The sequence below is a fragment of the Physella acuta genome, unplaced genomic scaffold (genome assembly GCF_028476545.2).
Source record: "Physella acuta isolate Inbredline_101_S28 unplaced genomic scaffold, ASM2847654v3 ptg001137l, whole genome shotgun sequence".
NCBI classification, from domain to species: domain Eukaryota; kingdom Metazoa; phylum Mollusca; class Gastropoda; family Physidae; genus Physella; species Physella acuta.
This window is the reverse complement of record NW_026732654.1, coordinates 18375-37141: the sequence shown is the minus strand read 5'-3', so window position 1 is coordinate 37141 and position 18767 is coordinate 18375. Positions and strand designations below refer to the sequence as shown.

At 33.7% G+C, this 18767-nt stretch overlaps 1 protein-coding gene across 1 annotated transcript; it reads left to right on the top strand.

Moving 5' to 3' along the window:
- The first annotated feature begins 33 nt into the window (after window positions 1–33).
- Window positions 34–16883, top strand: LOC131956229 (kinesin-like protein KIF14). Its single transcript, XM_059320647.1, has 29 exons — window positions 34–75; window positions 400–1198; window positions 1625–1879; window positions 2100–2190; window positions 2579–2677; window positions 3162–3245; window positions 3533–3640; window positions 4057–4173; window positions 4397–4521; window positions 4849–5021; window positions 5204–5388; window positions 6003–6187; window positions 8429–8531; window positions 8734–8771; window positions 8893–9006; window positions 9195–9297; window positions 9535–9600; window positions 9915–9980; window positions 10224–10478; window positions 11379–11528; window positions 11884–11984; window positions 12436–12497; window positions 12698–12802; window positions 13063–13170; window positions 13820–14004; window positions 14624–14782; window positions 15135–15266; window positions 15612–15849; window positions 16253–16883. Exons 2-29 carry the CDS (start codon window positions 408–410, stop codon window positions 16771–16773), a joined length of 4719 nt encoding a protein of 1572 aa, XP_059176630.1. The 5' UTR covers window positions 34–75; window positions 400–407; the 3' UTR covers window positions 16774–16883.
- Window positions 16884–18767: the final 1884 nt, after the last annotated feature.

The following is an 18767-nucleotide window of genomic DNA, read 5'->3' as shown; positions in this document are numbered from 1 at the left end:
GCGTGATTCTTCGAATAACCCAGGAGCGCTTTTGTAACACTAGGCTTAACAAGATAATACACTAAAGTAGATGCGGTACGTAGAAAATCTAGATTTCTAGTCTAGATCTGCCTAACTAGAGGTCTAGAGATTGTAGACTACACCGAGAAGAAAGTTTTTTAATAAGTACCCTAATAGTATTAGATCTAATACTTAAAAATCTAAATTTACGAATCTTGGTCTAGATCTAGAATCTAACACATTCAATCCTCATTCATACTCACTCATTCTTCATTCTTTCAGTAGTAATGACTCATGCATGAATTTCTGAATGAGTACTGAGTAGCCTAAGGGCTAAGGCCTAACTACTAACTAGGGCCTAAGTGACACAAGCTATCTTTTTTTTTAAATAAATTTCAGAATCAAGCATGGCAAACCTTTCTCCCCGGAAAGTTGTGAGAGCAAAGCGAATTCTACCAAACTCACAACCAGAGAGCCCCCTCTTAAAGTCGGTCACGTTCAATGATGAAATAATTGAAACATCCATTGGTGGCACACAGCGGGTGGGTAAAATCAAAAGAGATGTTCTTCTACATTTTGATACTCCAGTGACCATTAGCAGCATCTCATCAAAGTTATCAAATAAAAATAGAAGCAGTGGCTCGACCACGGGCACACCGTTAAGTAACGGGAAATCTAGTGCGTTAACACCTGGTGGTAACGGTAAAGAAAACAAGCAAGAAACTCAGTCTCAAAGATCCAGCACTGAAATACATACTGAGAATACTTTGACTATATCTTCAGATTCAAATAATAGTAACAGTAATACTGTTTCAATAAAAATATGCAAGGAAGATTCCCGACCATCAATTACACCCCAGACTCCAGTGAAAAATGATAACTCAAATGTCAAGGGTGAAAGTTTGAAGGTGTCATTCGATATCACTAGTAACAAAAAGGTGTCGTCTTCGTCTGTAGAGCTCATAGAATCTGTTTCCCAAAGTCCATTCCGCACACCAGACAATAGACAAGCACGCAGGCACACCCTGGAAAGCAAGTTGTATGCTACCCCAGACTGCTACAGGGATGTCAACTTCGGAACCCCGAGACGTATGCTACCTACTATAACAGATCACGATGAGTCCACTGATGCAGTTGAAGATGGACAAGACAGCTGCAGTATCATGGTGGCTGTTAGAGTAAGGCCATTCAATCAAAGGTAAAGGAATTTGTGTGATCTGTTTGGTGTACAATGAAACTATTTATTCTGTATATAATGCTAAGTTCTCAACGTTGAATCTACTAGATGCCATTTCATGTGTAGCACAAATTACATTTTAATTTTCATGTTTGCTTTTGTCAATGGGAATTCAATTATTTTAAATAATTTATTAGGCCTAAACTTAAAATTTTCTCTTTTTTAATAATAGTTAATATTCAAGTTCAAAGGCACTTTGATTAATTTACATTCTTTAACATTGACACATTCCTTTCTGGAAGAATAGGAAGAAGCAAATATATGAATTAATTACACTTAATGATAGTGAAATGAAAGTATCTTGGCGGTGGGTTACAAATGCATTGCCTTAAAAAATATTGTGACACAAAAAAGTTTTCCTTATCTACTTTCACCTTTGAATCTCAGAGAACTGGCAGACTCCAATGCAAGATGTGCTGTCTCCATGCAAGGAAATGAAACAACTGTAACATCAGATAATGGTGCCAAACATCAGTTTGCCTATGACTTTTCATTCTGGTCACATGACAACTCTTCCTCTGATTTCTGCGATCAGGAAAATGTTTATTCCCGACTTGCGCAGCCTCTATTAGGTAAAGCTTTTGAAGGCTACAACACCTGTCTCTTTGCCTATGGTCAAACAGGAAGTGGTAAAAGTTACAGGTAAGTGAAGGTATTATGCATAAATAGATAGCATTTGTAAATCAAAACTACAAGTATAAGAATTCCAATTGTTGTCAGTTCATATTAAAGCTTTATGACAAAATAAGACCTCATCAAAATTTCTCAATACAAATTTGATTATAATTTATAATTCAACTTTAAATGTACAGTGTTAGTCAAAAAAATATGTATACATTATTATATTTTTTTCAATCTTCAGTATAATGGGACACACAAATGATGTAGGAATCATCCCAAGATTTTGTGCTGACTTATTTTCTAGAGCTGAAAATTTGACAAGAAAGAAACAGGTAGGCATAATTAAGTTAGGGTTTTATTTAGTTGATTTCACACAAATAATAAAAACCTTGTATTTTTGTTAAACCATACTAAACAGTTTTAAATTATTTTTTTTAACTTTTGATTTCCCTATATTTTGTTTTTATTATGTTACAAATCTTAGAAATCTATTTTTTGTCTTTAAGTGTATATGAGTGGCATAGCCACATGATGTTTAGGTGGTTTTCCCCATGCAAACTAAAATAACAATTTTATATATAATTTAAATTTAATATATAATTTTAAACTGAAGAATTATTTAAAATCAACCTTGAAATTATATTAGCTGTTGTAATTTTTTTTTGTGTTACATTGCATTAGTAAGATCAGAATTTTGTCAACTTTTATTGTGGTATCAAGGTGAAGGTGAATGTTGAGATCAGCTTCTTTGAAATCTACAATGAGAAGATCCATGACTTGCTGGCCAGCACTAAAGAGAAGGGAGCTAAAAAGGTCACTGTAAGTATTATATCCCTTTAAAGTTCTCACTCATACAAGACAGTTTGTTGGTTCTGTAATGTATGTTTGTTTCAGGAATATTGAGTCTAATGGTGGCATTTCCTAAAAATAGAACTAGAGCAGTAGTTCATTCCAAGGCAGAATCACTTAGCAAACTATGCTTTATTATGAACAAAAGTGACTTTGAACTAAATACATATGTACTACACTATAGTTATTAGTTAGTTTAGTAAATGTGGAATATGCTGTTTTCAATCTATTTTAAATATACAGTCAAAATAATAAAAAATATTTTTATTATAAAAATTGCATTTGTCAAAACTATATAGTTACATGTTTTATTTGAATGTTGTTTTTTTTTTTTTTGTTTTTTTTTTGGAAGTCAGTGATTAAAATGTTAAACAATGTTTTGCATTTAGAATTGTATAACAAACGTATAAAAATTGTGAATTTTACATAAATTCTTTATTTCTTCATCATTTAGCTCAAAGTGAGAGAACACCCAGTTCTTGGCCCTTATGTTGAAGGATTATCTACCTTTGTTGTCAACTCTTTTGAAGATGTAGAGGTGAGGGCACCATAATTTTTTTTTTGCACATTGTTTTGTTTTTTCTCCTCAAAAATTTATTTGTAACATATTTTTTTCTCTTAGTTTTTCTATATGTTGTACTGTGAGTTTCATCGACTTGCATTTGTTGTAACATGATTAACACTGATTAAAACTAGAAGTAAGAATAGAAATAAAATCATTAAGCAAAGAAAGGCAGACAAGTGTTGGTATTTTTATACATATTTTTATTTTAAACCACTATGGTAAGCTAAATTTATTGTAGTTTAAAATGTTTTCTGTTGTAGAGCTGGATAACTCTAGGAAACAAGAACAGAGCAACTGCTGCAACAGGCATGAATGATAAGAGCAGCCGTTCTCATTCAGTATTTACAATTGTGCTGACACAAACCAAGGTATGTTCTTTTTGTGTTGTTGATGTTGCATTTTTTCTCATTCATTCCAATATGCGTAGAACATTTTCACCAAGCAATGAATTTTTCACTCTCGTGTGATGTCAAATCATCTTGAATAGTTAAAGAACTGGATTTAGTTATTTATCAGTACACTTAGCCGCAATTTACCTTGCCTTAATATCATCAAGAAACACAAATGTGAATAGTTGTGTCTTCTTCGTTCTTAATGTAATGTTGAATGAGATTTACTCCAACACAATTAAATATTACGTGTCAGTTTGTTATGTGTCATATAGGCAGTTGACTCCAATAGCCTTTTTCTGACCCAAGAAAAGACTACAAGGCAGCAGTTGTTTGATTTTTGGAGTGTTCTCTAATAGTTGTGTGTTTTAACCAAGATACAATACTTTATTCAGACAGAACATGTTGAAGGCCATGACCATGACCACAGTGTCAACAGTAAGATTAACCTTGTTGACCTAGCAGGAAGTGAAAGACAGTCCCTGGCTAATACTACAGGAGAGAGACTGCGAGTGAGTATCCAGGCCACACGCTCATCATCAAGGAGCAGTTTTAGATGATTTAGTTTCATCTATAATTTAGTCATTTAAATTCTGTTCCATTAATTTTCTCACAGTATTGTTGTATTTAAATAACTTGCAAACGTTTGTTGTTTTTTTTTAATTTAGTATCATTTAGGAAAGGTTTCTGTTGTTCTACAGAATTATATTATAATCTTTTTTGTTGTTGTTTCAGGAAGGGGCAAATATTAATAAATCTCTATTGACATTGGGTAAAGTTATTGCCCTTCTGTCTGAGAGGTCCCAAGTTAGCAAGAAGAGGAAAATATTCATCCCTTATAGAGACTCTGTACTTACATGGTAAATTTTCCTGTTTTAATGTTAAGATGTATAGCTCTTGTTAAACTGGGTATTATGAAGGGAAAGTTTAATGCTGTTTTTGCCTGAGTGTCAATACCAAAGATGAAGTAGATTTAATCTGTGTTGAAACATATGAAAGGAATTCTAAGCTAGCCACTTGAATATCAAAATAACCATGCATTCGTCTATTCAAGGTCTGAGTGTATGCAGGGTTATTTTGACAGGTCAATCAACAAACTCAAGACTTGTACTCTAACAATCTCCTCACAATATCGCTGTCATTTTTAATGCCATCATGAATAATTTAAACCCATTTTTTCTTCACAGGCTTCTAAAAGAGTCACTAGGTGGCAATTCTAAAACAGCCATGATAGCAACAGTTTCCCCATCTAATGCTCACATTGAAGAAACACTGAGTACTTTACGATATGCACAGCAAGCTCGATCTATTGTAAATATTGTCAGAATTAATGAAGATCCTAAGGCTAAGATTATCAGACGTGAGTGTCTATTTTTTTTATGATGTATCTTACAATCTTTGCTTATGTATTTTCATCAAATTTCTCTTTATTGTTCTATTAAATATATATATATATATATATTGTACATTTGTTTTTATAAGATAAAGACATGTATTGTTTTCATCAAATTTCTCTTTATTGTTCTATTATATTTTTTTTAGAGCTTCGTGCAGAAATTGATCGGCTTAGAGCAGAGCAAGGAGGCACCATGAATGAAGAAGCTTTGGCTGTGAGTTTAGCTGAGATCGCTCGCCTGAAGGCAGAGATGGAGGATTTGAGTCGATCTTGGCAGGAGCGTCTTAAACAGGCCGAGGCCAAGAAGGCTGAGGAGCTGCAGCAGATGGAGGTATTTACTTTTGCTATCCTTTTTTCTGAATGAGCTTGATAAACATGGGTTTTAAATTAAATTAATAAACAGAACTGCAGTTTTTTTTTATTTTGGAGGAAAAACTATTTTTCCACTTTGAGGGAAAAAATATTTCCACTTAAAATGTTAAAGAATTAGTTTTAAATTTTATATGTGCAGTGATATTACTTTTCACCTTAAAAATTTTGAAAATACCTTTGATATGATTATTCTGTGTCCAAATTTTTTTTATCCTTTATTGAATTTTAGGGGAACTATTTTATAGCTACCTTAATTGTCTCCTTTAAACTCTTTCATGCCTTGTGTGGTAGACCTGTCTCTGGTATTTGATTGGAAAAGAATCTTTGATTTTACTATGCTGCCTAGAATTCCCTCTCATTCCATGCTTATCAGAATACCTTGTCACTGTTCAAATCTTTTATAAATTTAATCACCCAAATCTCCATCCTCAGTTTGTGGTTACCTATAAGAGTAATTGGTTGTTGTTTTGTTTTTGTCGTCTTTTGTTTTAGCTTTTTAACCATATTCGCTTTATTTTTCTTTCTGATTTACTTTCTCAGTTTCTTTATTATTTTTTGTGTGATATTTTCCAGAGCACTGGAATTACATTCAAAATTGACAACACCCTCCCAAACCTGGTGAACTTGAATGAAGACCCCCAGCTGTCTGAAATGTTGCTGTATGTTATCAAAGAAGGGGAGACAAGAGTGGGGAGGAAGATTGATGAGTCCAAGCATGACATAAAGCTGATTGGAGCTTTGATAGCAGACAATCATTGGTAGGTGAAACTTGGATCATGTTTAGTCATACATTCAGGAGAATCATTGGTTGGGGAAATTTAGATCATACTTTTAATCATTATTTCAACATTTTTTTAAAAGTTGAAAATTAATTTTTATGTTAAGATAATGTAATGATGCTTTTATCAGGGTTCGTACGCAGTTTGGAAAGTCTGGAAAAAGTCTTGAATTTAGAAAAGTGAATTTAAGACTTAAAAAAGTCTGGAAAATCGCTAGATTTTGGGCTGGATTTTTTAAAAGTCTGGAAAAAGGCTGGAATCTAGTTTTAGAAACAAAACTTCGAATTTGGGCTGGATTTTTTTAAAGTCTGGAAAAAGTCTGGAATCTAGTTTTAGAAACAAAACTTCGAAGTCCATATTTTCCAAATAAAAAATTGCTATTTTAAAGTGAATTTACTCCATTTTTTTCCACGAGCTATCGCGCGGGTTTACACTGTGTTCTGACTTTTTTCGCTGGTTCGTAGAAAAAAAAACGGATGCTCGGTTACTGCGTCATTGGGCGGGGAAGGGGAGGGCAGAGATATTTTGTGGCGCGACTGACCGTGTGAATGTGTTACGAGTATTTAAAATTGCCATTTAATGAAAGAATGATCGCCCTCAGAATTGTTAGGCTCTCGATTTTACCCGCTATTTTTTCCTCGTTTGAGTTTGCATGCAGGCAGTCATAACAAAAAATTATGGGGGAGATGTGTGAGTGGTAGTTAAAATATAATTTATCCGTCTGTAAACTTACTGTAAGGGGTCATCCGTTTATGACTTACACATTTTTTCGGATTTTAGACCCCCCCCCTCCCTCTGTCCGCGCGCGTTCACGTACTTTGGATTAGTATTAGCATTTATAAGATTAATAAGTCTTTTTTTCTTCAGCGGTCGCTTACCAAAGAGGTACTATTTTTATTTAGGAGTCGTCCATAAATGACGTCGCATTCCGGAAAATCTCGAGGATGGTTTTATAAAAATAAAGTGTGACGACACGCTTTTGCAATAATGTTAGGGCAGATATAAATACCGTGTTTTGTTTACACGCTGTGGAGGTTTTTAAAACACTAGCACAGTCATCTTAATTTTACTTTCTACTCGCAGGATACAAGTTTTATGTTTGTTTTAGAATGTAATCACAAAATCTTCCGACCCCTTCCCCCCTCCATGTGTACGTCATAAATGGATGACCCCTTTAATTTTAATCCACCTTCCATTAAACTGTTTATGAAATCTTTGCAAATGCTAACGATTAAAGCTAGACTACCCCGCCCCTCCTTGTAACTACGGTCACTTGTGTGAACTCACCGTGACCCCAAGTACGTAGATGGTACTGCTGGGTAAGGAGGGTGGGGGTGGTGGGGTATAAGTCACATCACAGTTCATGCTATGGCGTATTTAACAGGCATACTGAAGTCTAGACTTCTATGAACTCACAGTGACCCTTTCACCGTGTCTTGTGTGTGTGAGGGGGGGGGGGGGGAGAATACCTGCAATTTTTTTTTTATTGCAGACCCGTTTCTCAGCTATTACTATAAGCACAAACAGTGAATGATGTTTTTTTTTTTTTTTTTTTGCTCCACATTTTTTTTTTACAAGTAGCCTATAGGCTACTTAACAAGAGCAGACCTAAGTTAATACATTACATTATTATTCTTTAAAGTAATTAACTCTCACTATTATGCAATACCATTTTAATGATAGTTTAATTGAAAACATAAGCAATTAGATCAGGAACAGATTACATAAGTCTAATGTTGGAAACAAAATAGTTGCATCATTTTAATCCATTATTTTAATTGTTAAAATTTTAGATAGGGTGGAGTAGGCAAACTTAGAAAAATGATTTTCTGTCAATTAGGCTAGAGAAAGTTCAATGCAAATATAGCTCAATTGCCTAAAATAAATGTCAATTTAGTATAAGTAATTATAATGAGAGTACAAATAGTGCATCATTTTAAAAAAATTATTTTCTAACACATTATCTGTCTAAAGTCTGGAATTTTTCCAAAAAAGTCTGAAAAATGTCTGGAAAAAGTCTGGAATTTCATTTTCAAAAAGCAGTACGAACCCTGTTTTATTCTACAAGGCAATGAAGATTATAGGATTTTTATTTTTCTGACAATATTTATGTGCAGTTTTTGTTTTCTACTTTACATAAATGAAACTCATACAATTCTTCATTTTCCTTGCTTGATGGGACTATTGAAATTTCCATTAATTACAAATACTTATCTACAGTGTTATCAATAGCAAAAAGGGAATAGTGGAAATCAAACCAATTGGTGATGCTCCCACTTATGTTAATGGAAATCTAATCTCTGAGAAAACTATGCTTTATCATGTAAGTTTTTTTCTCTTTTTAAAAATCACATTTGGTGTTGAATATTCATATCGAAACCAACATTTTGAATTAAATTAGTTTTATACTTTTATTAATTAGTTATTTGCATAGGACCTTGTTTTATAAGCATGATCACATTGTCAATAAAAATTAAATAAATATTTCTTCTGTTATAAATTTCTTCTTTTTTTTTTTCTTTTAGGGTGACAGAGTAATTTTAGGTGGCGACCATTATTTCAGGTAATTTATTAAGGGGTTTTATGTGGCATAAAAGAACTAATTTTGTGTGCTCATTCTTTTCATTTATCTTTTTTTTGTGTGTTTTGAATTTGTAATGTTAACTTTTAGGCGCAAATTACAGGTTCAATCATCCCATGCAAGTGCAAAAAAACAAAAGTGGTGATATACGTCACTCAGATGTTGTTAAAGATTATGAATTTGCCAAGCAAGAACTGCACAAAGTGCAGGAGGCGAGGTAAGTTGCCTTAAAAGTTTTTGTTATCCCAGAATTACCCCTTTATTTTTCTCATCGTGTGTGAGCAATAATTGCATCTAGGTTTGTTGCAGCAAGCACCTCTGTTGGTTTAAATGTTTTAAACAATGCTATTTTCCTCAGTAAAGTCAAAGCTCATTCTTATAGTAAAACATTTAATTTACTTATAGGTTACAAGCTCTTTTGGAAGTGGAGTTAGAAAAAACTAGGCAAGAACTCAACCAACAGAAAAATGGATATGAGAATAAATTAAAGGGGTTGGAAAAAGAATTGGTAAGTCTATTACTAATTTTTATTTTTCCAACATACTGCCTAAGCAAATATATTTTCGCAATGTGTGTTATTCAGAAAAAGCTTTAAAGTTTACAATTATTTGAATTCTATTTCAATAAAATGAAATAATTAATAGCCTGAAACTACTCAAGAACACAGGAATTAGCATACTCACCAAGTATCACTGAGTAATTCCCCTTTGTTCTAATTCCAATATTCAAATGTCTTTCTGACCAGACCCAAGCAGAGTTGTCACAGAAAGAGGCACAAAGTACCATAAAAAATCTCAAACAACAAAATATGGTGAGTATTTATATCTATCCCCACATTTATATATATTTATATACATAATTGGTTTATACTTCCATGAGGTTCTTCATCCCTAAATGAGTGTCCTGTGAACAAAGTTGAAGAGTGTTTGATTTTTTTTTATTATTATTATTATAAAGGTGGTTTAGAACCTGTTTATTCTGAAAATCCAATTATCTTAAACATATTCAATTTTTAAAACTACTACAAATTAAAATGACAGACTAGCCGCCTAGTCCTTACAGATACTTAGCTTACAACTTGAAAATTGTTTTGTTTTTAAATCATTATTACAATTTTTTTAACAGATCCTGGAAGAGGAAGTAAATGCAGGTAGAAACCGAAAAAAATATGAGGACAAGTCTGATATAGTGGTGAGGACTTTTTTAAGCTACTTCAATTACCTTTTTACCTTTTAGCTATATTTACACATAAATAATAAATATTATATATAAGAACTTTGATCCTAGAACAAGGATACTTTTTAAAGGATTATAAATGACATCTTAAGTAGAGAAAAAAATATTTCAGGTCTAAAAAAATCTTTAAATAAGTTAAGAGGTATTATCAGCATTATAAAAATGCTAATAAGTTTGTTTTCCCCCATAAATTGATAGGCGCCTTGTCCGAGCAATGCTATACTAGAGAAGGTACTAGCACAGGGTGAGGCGGAGAGTAAAAAAATAATAGCACAGCTTGAGAAGCTGAGACAATGGAAAACAGAAAGCAAGTCCCTGACAAAGAAGCTGCGGGGTGCTGCACAAGACCAGCCTGGGCTGTTGGGGAGTCCAGGGACACGGAGAGATCTCTACAAGGTGGAGCTGCTGCTTAGAGAGGCCAACAAGATAAACCATGACTTGAAGACTAATCTGGTAGGTTGTGCTGAGATAAACCATGACTTGAAGACTAATCTGGTAGGTTGTGCTGCTTAGAGAGGCCAAGATAAACCATGACTTGAAGACTAATCTGGTAGGTTGTGCTGAGATAAACCATGACTTGAAGACTAATCTGGTAGGTTTTGCTGCTTAGAGAGGCCAACAAGATAAACCATGACTTGAAGACTAATCTGGTAGGTTTTGCTGCTTAGAGAGGCCAACAAGATAAACCATGACTTGAAGACTAATCTGGTAGGTTTTGCTGCTTAGAGAGGCCAGCAAGATAAACCATGACTTGAAGACTAATCTGGTAGGTTGTTTTCTGGAAGATGTACAATCTCATCTTATGATTTTAGACCACTAGCTTTTGTTTTGGGGACTGAATGGTCCATGAGTCCACCCAGCATGCAATGATTGGGACCTGACTGGCATTAGGGGACACAAAGGCGGCGGGTCATAGTGCTGACTACGCTATCCCCTTGTAAGCTGAGGCAATCTGACTGGCGTTAGGGGAAACAAAAGTGGCTGGTCATAATGCTGACTATGCTAGCTATCCTGTTGTATGCAGAGGTAATCTGACTGGAGTTAGGGGAAACAAAGGCGGCTGAGGTGATTGAAATAGTTGAACACTAATTCATCTGCTCCCTGTGTCTCAGGCATGAATATGAATAAAATTATCAACTTTTGTTTTATTACTACTAACTACCATATCGTGTGTATATTACCATAGATGTTCCTTTTTTTTTTTTTTAAATTGTGTGTATTGATATACTTTTAAAAGTTTGATTATTGGATTATGAATTTAAGAAACATTTATTTTATTATGACAATACAATTTTTTTTATTATCCATCTTTTTTTTTTTACAATAAATTTAATTTAATTTCCCCTTGATTAGGTCTTTACAAGAGATGACCACACTACAGAGGATGGAAGTGGCTCTGTGACAACCCTTATTCGTGTGGTCAACGCTCACCACAGAATGTACACCTTGTGGTCTGTGCCAAAGTTTGAAGAGAAGCTGGTTCAGATGAGAGATTTGTACCAGGTAGGCTGACATTGCACACTACTAACAGATGTACTGTGAAAGGCATTTTAGAATATTTTTTTCACTGTTGAGAAAAATATCAAAACATTGACTTCAAATGGTGTGAGATAGAGAGAGTTGTGTATCTTTATTGACTCATTACAGTATGGATAGAGGCACTTTCAAAAAAAAAATTTGTGTTTAAAAAATAATTTGAATCATGTTGCTAATCTGAAACTGAACTGTAGTTTTATCTAGTATGCTGTTAGATAACTTACTTGACATAATCAATTCATACATGATTATCTACTATGAGCAAGGGCATACTTATCTGTAAGGTACCTTTCAAATCATATTGTTCATCTTTCTCTTTAAGAATGAAGGGGAGAAGCCTGCTGATGATGAGGTGTTCACTGACCCAGATGATGTTTGGGAGAAAGATTTATCACTCAGCTCTCCAGCTGTCAATCTCAATAGGTAACATGTTTTAGTGGTTGTTGGGGAAGGTGTGGTTGGATGTTAGAGCGTGTGGTTGCTAACCCGAAAGTCACAAGTTTAAATCTTGAGCTTGAGTCAATAGAATGTCCCTGAGTCCACCTAGCTCTGATGGGTACCTGACTCACATAAGGGAAAGTAAAGGCCTAGTGCTGACCACAATATTCTGCCATATACCATCACAGGAACAAGTGAACTAAGTTCAAAATGGTAATTTAGTGCAAGGGGCTTTGTTGTGCAGAATGTAATGTGTATGAGACTGTTGTGTTTAAAAATAGGTAACATATCTTAGTTCACAAGCCTCTATATTTTGCTGATATATGTATTTCTGTCAACAAAGTGTTATCCTTTTATATTTATATCTCAAACCTGAATTTACTGGTTTGTTGTTAATTAAATTTGCAATTTAAAAAAAAAAAAATAATTTCCCCAGAGATGCAGATGTTTTAAAACAAAGTGTGCTGTGTCGTACTCCCTTGTCTGGATTAAGAAGAGGTAGACTGAAATATTAAACATGTAATTTAGCTGCTTAATAAACCAACATAATTTTATCAAGCTGGGTTATTAACCATTAGCCAAGGTGCCACCACAAATTGATAAAAATATTAGTTATTAATTTATCGAGAAAATGTTTCAAGTTGAGTCACCAATGAGTGCGCGACTAAATTGTGTTATTTTTTAAATCCTTCTCCCAGTGGGCTCGTTCAACATGTACAGCCCCAGGTCCTGTCAAGATGTTGACATCTCCATGGTGAGGGCTTGTAAGAATTTGTTGTCCTCCATTGGAGACCAACTCACAGGTGGGTCAATCTGGTGTTTGTGGCATTGTGTTCTAACTGGTTTTTTAGTAGTGTAGAATATGTGCTGAATCAACTTCTTACCATTTTATGTTGTGGTATTGCAATTTATAACTCTATATATTCCATGCTGATGAGGGAGAGGTGTCTGCTTTGTCTCATGTCCTTCAAAAATAGTTTTCACCCATAAGGGTTCTGTTGCTTTAATGTTTTTGTAACAATAATCGTTTTTATAACATTGTTTCAAATCATTTTTATTTCAGCTCGAAGTTTTGAAGAAACTGTTGTTGACAAAGTGTTGTCCACTTGTTACAGAATCAAAGAATCTTTAATAAGTGTGATAGGAACTGACAAGAAGACTTCTTCTAGCAGTAAGTGGATCTTTTAATTAATTAGTTTGGGAATAACAATTTGTTTTAGCTGTAATTAATTCTGTTATCATTGCGATTAAAAAAAAAAAGTAAAGATGAAGGGATGGTGTGGTCAGCACTATGTCCGCCCGCCTTTACTTTCCCTTACTAACATGAGTCAGGTACCCATCACAGTTGGGTGGACTCCAGGACATCCTACAGTCACAAGTCTGTACCAAGAGCCAAACGAGCAAACAGCCAAACAATTAATTACAAATCACTTCTAGCACTAAATTAATCGTTTAATCTCCCTAATATAAAATGACAAATCTCTCCTAGCAAAAGTACTTTACTTTAAACTATTATTCATGTATCATAATTTAGAGATTCTGTTTTGTATAGTTGTTTTGTTCCTTATTCCTAAGTCAAATTGCCATAGTATAGTCATAAGTCAATATATCCTCATTGTTGTCATGTTATATAAAAGAAAAAAGCCCAATTAAAAGAAAGACAAATGTCAGTATTTATAAACTGAAACTTCCTTCAGCAATGGACACTGGCTGGTCCAAAGTATTGTCAAAGTCCAATTAATCATTATGTTATATTAAAGAAAAAAGTCCAATTAAAAGAAAGACAAATGTCAGTATTTATAAACTGAAACTTCCTTCAGCAATGGACACTGGCTGGTCCCGCCCCATGCTTCAACTGGTGACTGATGTGTATCTGCTGGCCTCACACACTACCCTGTGGCCAAGTATATGTGGTGACCTGGGCTCTAGTTTACTGCTGGACCTCGTGGACAGATCAACAGAACAGGTCAAAACTATAGGGCTGCTTGCTACTTCACTGCTGCAGGTAGGTTAGAGATTTGTTAGGTTTGTTATCTCCCTTGCAAAATTATAGCCTGGTGTGAATTGCTCTATTCTGCCTTTATTCTGCCTTTATTCTTTGTTTGCTTTTTAAACTAAGAATTTATTTAAGAATTTTCAAGGTCATTTCATCAAGATATAGATCTACTTCAATTAGATGTATTTTCTAAATCTTCAAATAATTCTTATAGGATTATAATAATGGATATTTAGTGTTTGTTAAAAAAAATTACATATTAAATACTCTAAACATTAATTTATGCATTCAACCAAAACATTTTATGTTTACAAAAAGTTGTCTCTTGATTTCCATCTAATTTTGATCAATAAAAAAATATAGGAAAGTTTAATATAGATTCATAAAAAAATAATCTTTCTAAATAAGCCACACTTAAAGTCTACCATATAAACTTGAGCAGACGACTTATTTTGTTGGCTGTGGGGAGGGGATGGGGGAGAGCACAACATTACAACACCTAGTATGGTAGCCTATGTTTTAAAACAAGCCTTTTATAGGCTACATATTTACTTAGATAATTGAACTTGATGTCAAACTAATGGTAAACAAATTGTGTTGTGCATTGAAATTTAAATTTTCTATCCAGGGCTGTGAAGGTAAACTAACAAGTTTGGTGTCAGAGAGTGGACACAAGCTGACCACGGCACTGTTGTCTTTTTGTGTCACAAGTGGTGAGCTGGCCATGGCCACTAACTCACAGGTCATTCAGCTTGACCAACAAGCCATGGATAGTGAACAACTCAAGGTAAAACATTTTTCCTTAAGAAACAGTTTTACACCCACCTTCAATAGCCATGTTTGTTTGTTTTTATTTTAAAGATGTGGAGCATATCGATAAAATACTTTCTTTTCCAAATAATATTTGGAAATAAATTGTTTTCCAAATTATAAATGAGCATGCTTAATTTTTATTTAAAAAGACGTCCTTAAAAAAGATGTGGAAAGTATCCATAAAATACATTTCCCTCATTTTTTTTTCTAAGTAAATAAATAGTTTTACAACTAATAAATAGTCATGCTAAATTTTTATTTAAAAAGTTGACCCTCGGATAAGTTTCACTTTGTTCAATTTCACATTATCTAACCCTACTTGACAGATAAGCTCAGAGATCAACCAACAGTTTTTAAGTGGCTGCAACAGTTTTGTCAACCTTGCGTTAGAAGGTGGTCTAGGCTCCCTCACCAAGTGTGAGACCAGGTGCTCGGCCTGGTCAGACTCTGACAAAATTGTAAGTTGTGATTTTTACAGAAATTTTACAAGTGGGTTAGTGGTTTAATCTTATTAAAGCAAGTGTGGCCCGTTTCATTAAAAATAATCATAGTACCTTCTTTTAAAAACTTAAATGTTGACCTATAACATTTTAAGTAACTTTATAGTTATATTTAATTTATATAGTTATTATATTAACCATGTCCCATTGTTCCAAATTTTATATATGTCCCAATAGTTATCTAACTACAGTAACATGTCCTAACATTCAAGTTATTTCAGAGTTCTTGCAACATGTGCCATAGTTATAAATGCAATGTTTATGTAACTTTAGTAACATGTTCTAATATTTCCATTATTTCAGAGTTCCTGCAACATGTCCCAGAGAGTAAAGCATGTCTTATCCTGTGTGCGTGCCCTGGTTGAGAAAACCTTGCTTGTCCAGCAACAGATTGCCATGGACGAGGGACTGACCAGTGGGACCAGGCCTCCCCAGTACTACAGTGCCAACTACAAACGTCTGCAGGGAATTGTGTCTAGCGTGTCGTCTGTGGTAGACTCCAGCACACTCTTAGTTGAGCTAGCAGAGTCCCTAGTTCATGGTAAGTCCAACCAGCTTACATAGCATCTTAGTTCTGCTTGTTTGGTTTTGAATCTTCACAATTTTATCTAACAATGATGCACTTTGTTTTTAACACTTGATTTTTTTAAATTTGAGCAGATGGAGTCTAAAAACTATACTTTAAAATGTAGTGTTTTTTTTTTTTGTATAATCCTTTAATTTCTTAGCTAAAATTGCTTTAATTTTTTGCTTTGACAAAAATAATTTTAATTTATCTTGTAACTTCTTTTTATTTCTTATTGTATTGTAATTATTTTTATTTTTTTACATTTGAAATAAATTATATTTATATTACTATAACTCTATAATCCTTGTAGGTCTCCATCTCTTCAAAGACAAATTTTTTGTTCAATAACAACTAACAGGAACATTTTTAATTTCAGTCAAAGTTCAGAATGGAAAACGTTTAGAGAAAGTTGTTGACATAATTCGTCAGAGCTGTCACAACCTCCTGGCGGTCTCCTCGCTGACCTACACCATACCCCCAGCCTTCATGTCAAGCATATCTCAGCCCTTGAAGGAGTCCAGCCTCACCTCTACCCTGTCTACCTCATCGTCCACCACCTCTCAGTCCTCGGTTTCATCAGACCCCTCCCAGAGTGACCTGTCGTCCACGGCATCCCAAAATGTCGACAACTCCACCAACATATCCGACCTGACTGACGTCACCCTGCTGTCAGAATCCCAGCTTGGACAGCTGGACTCTGCTGCCCAGGAGGTTTCCATGGCGATGGCTTTATTTACAGAATACCTAAACAAAACCTGGAGCCAGGAGGCAGCGACCCCTCACTCAAAGCGATCCCAGTCTCTGGAAAAAATGGTGGTTACCCCAGCTTTGAGCACTGCGCACATGAGTAAGTTGAATTCAAAGAGAATATTAAAGCTTGCTGAATCACAAAAATAGTACTTACTGCCAGATCAGTTTGTAGTTTATGGACAATTTTTAATTATTAGTTTGCTACCGGTAATTCCTGTACGAAAGCAAATGTTTTAGCACATATATTTATAGAGGGAATAGGGAATTATAATTAGTATTTTATTTTTTGAAAAATAGTGATTGTCTTTAACTTGTCTTTATTAAGTTTGTAAAGCAACTTTTTCGTTCGTGTCTCAGAGTTATGAGAAGTTTTCCTTAGTATCCAAAGTAAAAATTAAGGTCTTGAGACCTAATCGGATATTTTGTAAAGTAATGTGTTTAGGTAGGATAGGTTTTGTTTGGAATAAAAATGTTATTTTTACTGTTTCACTGTGGTGGCTGGATTATTTTTGTTAAAATGGAAAATTAGATATTTATGTATTTTTTTCAGCTACCCAAATAGCTCTGTCTCAAGATGGGTTGGTCTAGTGTTAGTAATAAATTAATTTGGTGATCTGGTTAAATTATTTTCCCATTTAAGCACTGGATATTTGTTTTGTTTTTTACCTGAGTTCATATATTTTTAAAGAAAGTATGTGTTCGTTTTTGTTGTTGAGGTGTTAGATACAGCTTGCAAAGTATTTGGTGGAATGCCATTTGATGTTTATGTCTAAGGAAAAGATCATATCATGCAGTAGAAGGTAGTCATTGCCATCTTGTATTACAATATTATATTTTATATCACATTGTTTTTATTTATAAGAATAAACATTTGTATGTTCTTGTTTTACCATAGCACAACTGTAAATATTGCACTTGTTTAGGTCTATTTAATATTTCCTTGCTTATTTTACTTTTGATAACTTTTGCTATCAAAAGGCAATACATTTATTTGGCCAGATTTAAACAGTCTGGTTGCCATTTATTTATCCACTTCACCTGTTGCATTTTACCTTAGTCACATTTTGGCCAGATTTCAACAACTTTGGTGGCTGTTTATCCACCTCAAATCATTTTGTGTTTTTACCAAAGTTATTTCCTCATGCCAAGTGACTTTTACTAATATAGATTGTGTAATGTATTATAAACTAATGTGTTCCTAAGTCACTATTCCTCAGTTCTAATTCTTGTTCTTGTCCTGTTGAGCTTGCCCGGTCGTGTACCTAATTAATCAAGTAATGTAACTAAATGTATTGGAGGGAATACACACAAACTGAAGTTAAATTTTTTAATGCATTCAACAAATATATTTAACTTTAACTAGATACAATGTATCAGGCTTTATCAAACATTTCTGTTGATATTCACTTGTTACTGTTTTCACATGTTTTGACCAAATGTATTATTCTTTAAAAACTAGTTTTATCTTATTTATATTCATTTTAAAAAATACTTTTTAAAATGTGCCTTTAATAATTCATGTTTTTTTTTCTTATATTTCCCCAAAATGAAAAATTCCGCAACTGTATTATCTGTTACTGTACAATTACTTCTAATGAGCCAAATGATCAAATTTTTTACTCTCAAGGTTCTGTCTTTCACTCTGTAAATACATGTGTAATTTATGCATGTTTTTTTTTCCCCTTGTCACTTACCAATCTTGTTTCAGTCAGTCTAGAGCACCATCTGTGTCTGATGTTTTATAAGTATACACAGCTGGTTATATAAATAGACTTAACTCTTGCAGTAAAACTAGACAGATGTGGCCTAGCTGTTCTGACTTTTTTTTAAAAATTCACACAAAAATTATTATTAATGTCATTTAATATTTTCAATTGCTTATTTTATATTATTGGGTCTAGTTAATCTGGTATGTTAGTTTTGTTTTGTTCCTGTAATTTGAAAAAAAAAATTATTTAAATAATTCACTACAACCAAACCACATTGTTGTACTTAAGTTATTTTTGTTTTTAATTTTTTTTTAAATTGTTTTTCTGATCAGAAAAAGGTTTGCTATGTTTTCTCTTTCAGATACATGCAGTTTTAAAATATTTAAATGTGTATGTTGTTAAGCTGACCAAAAGACATTGGTCAGTTAAAAA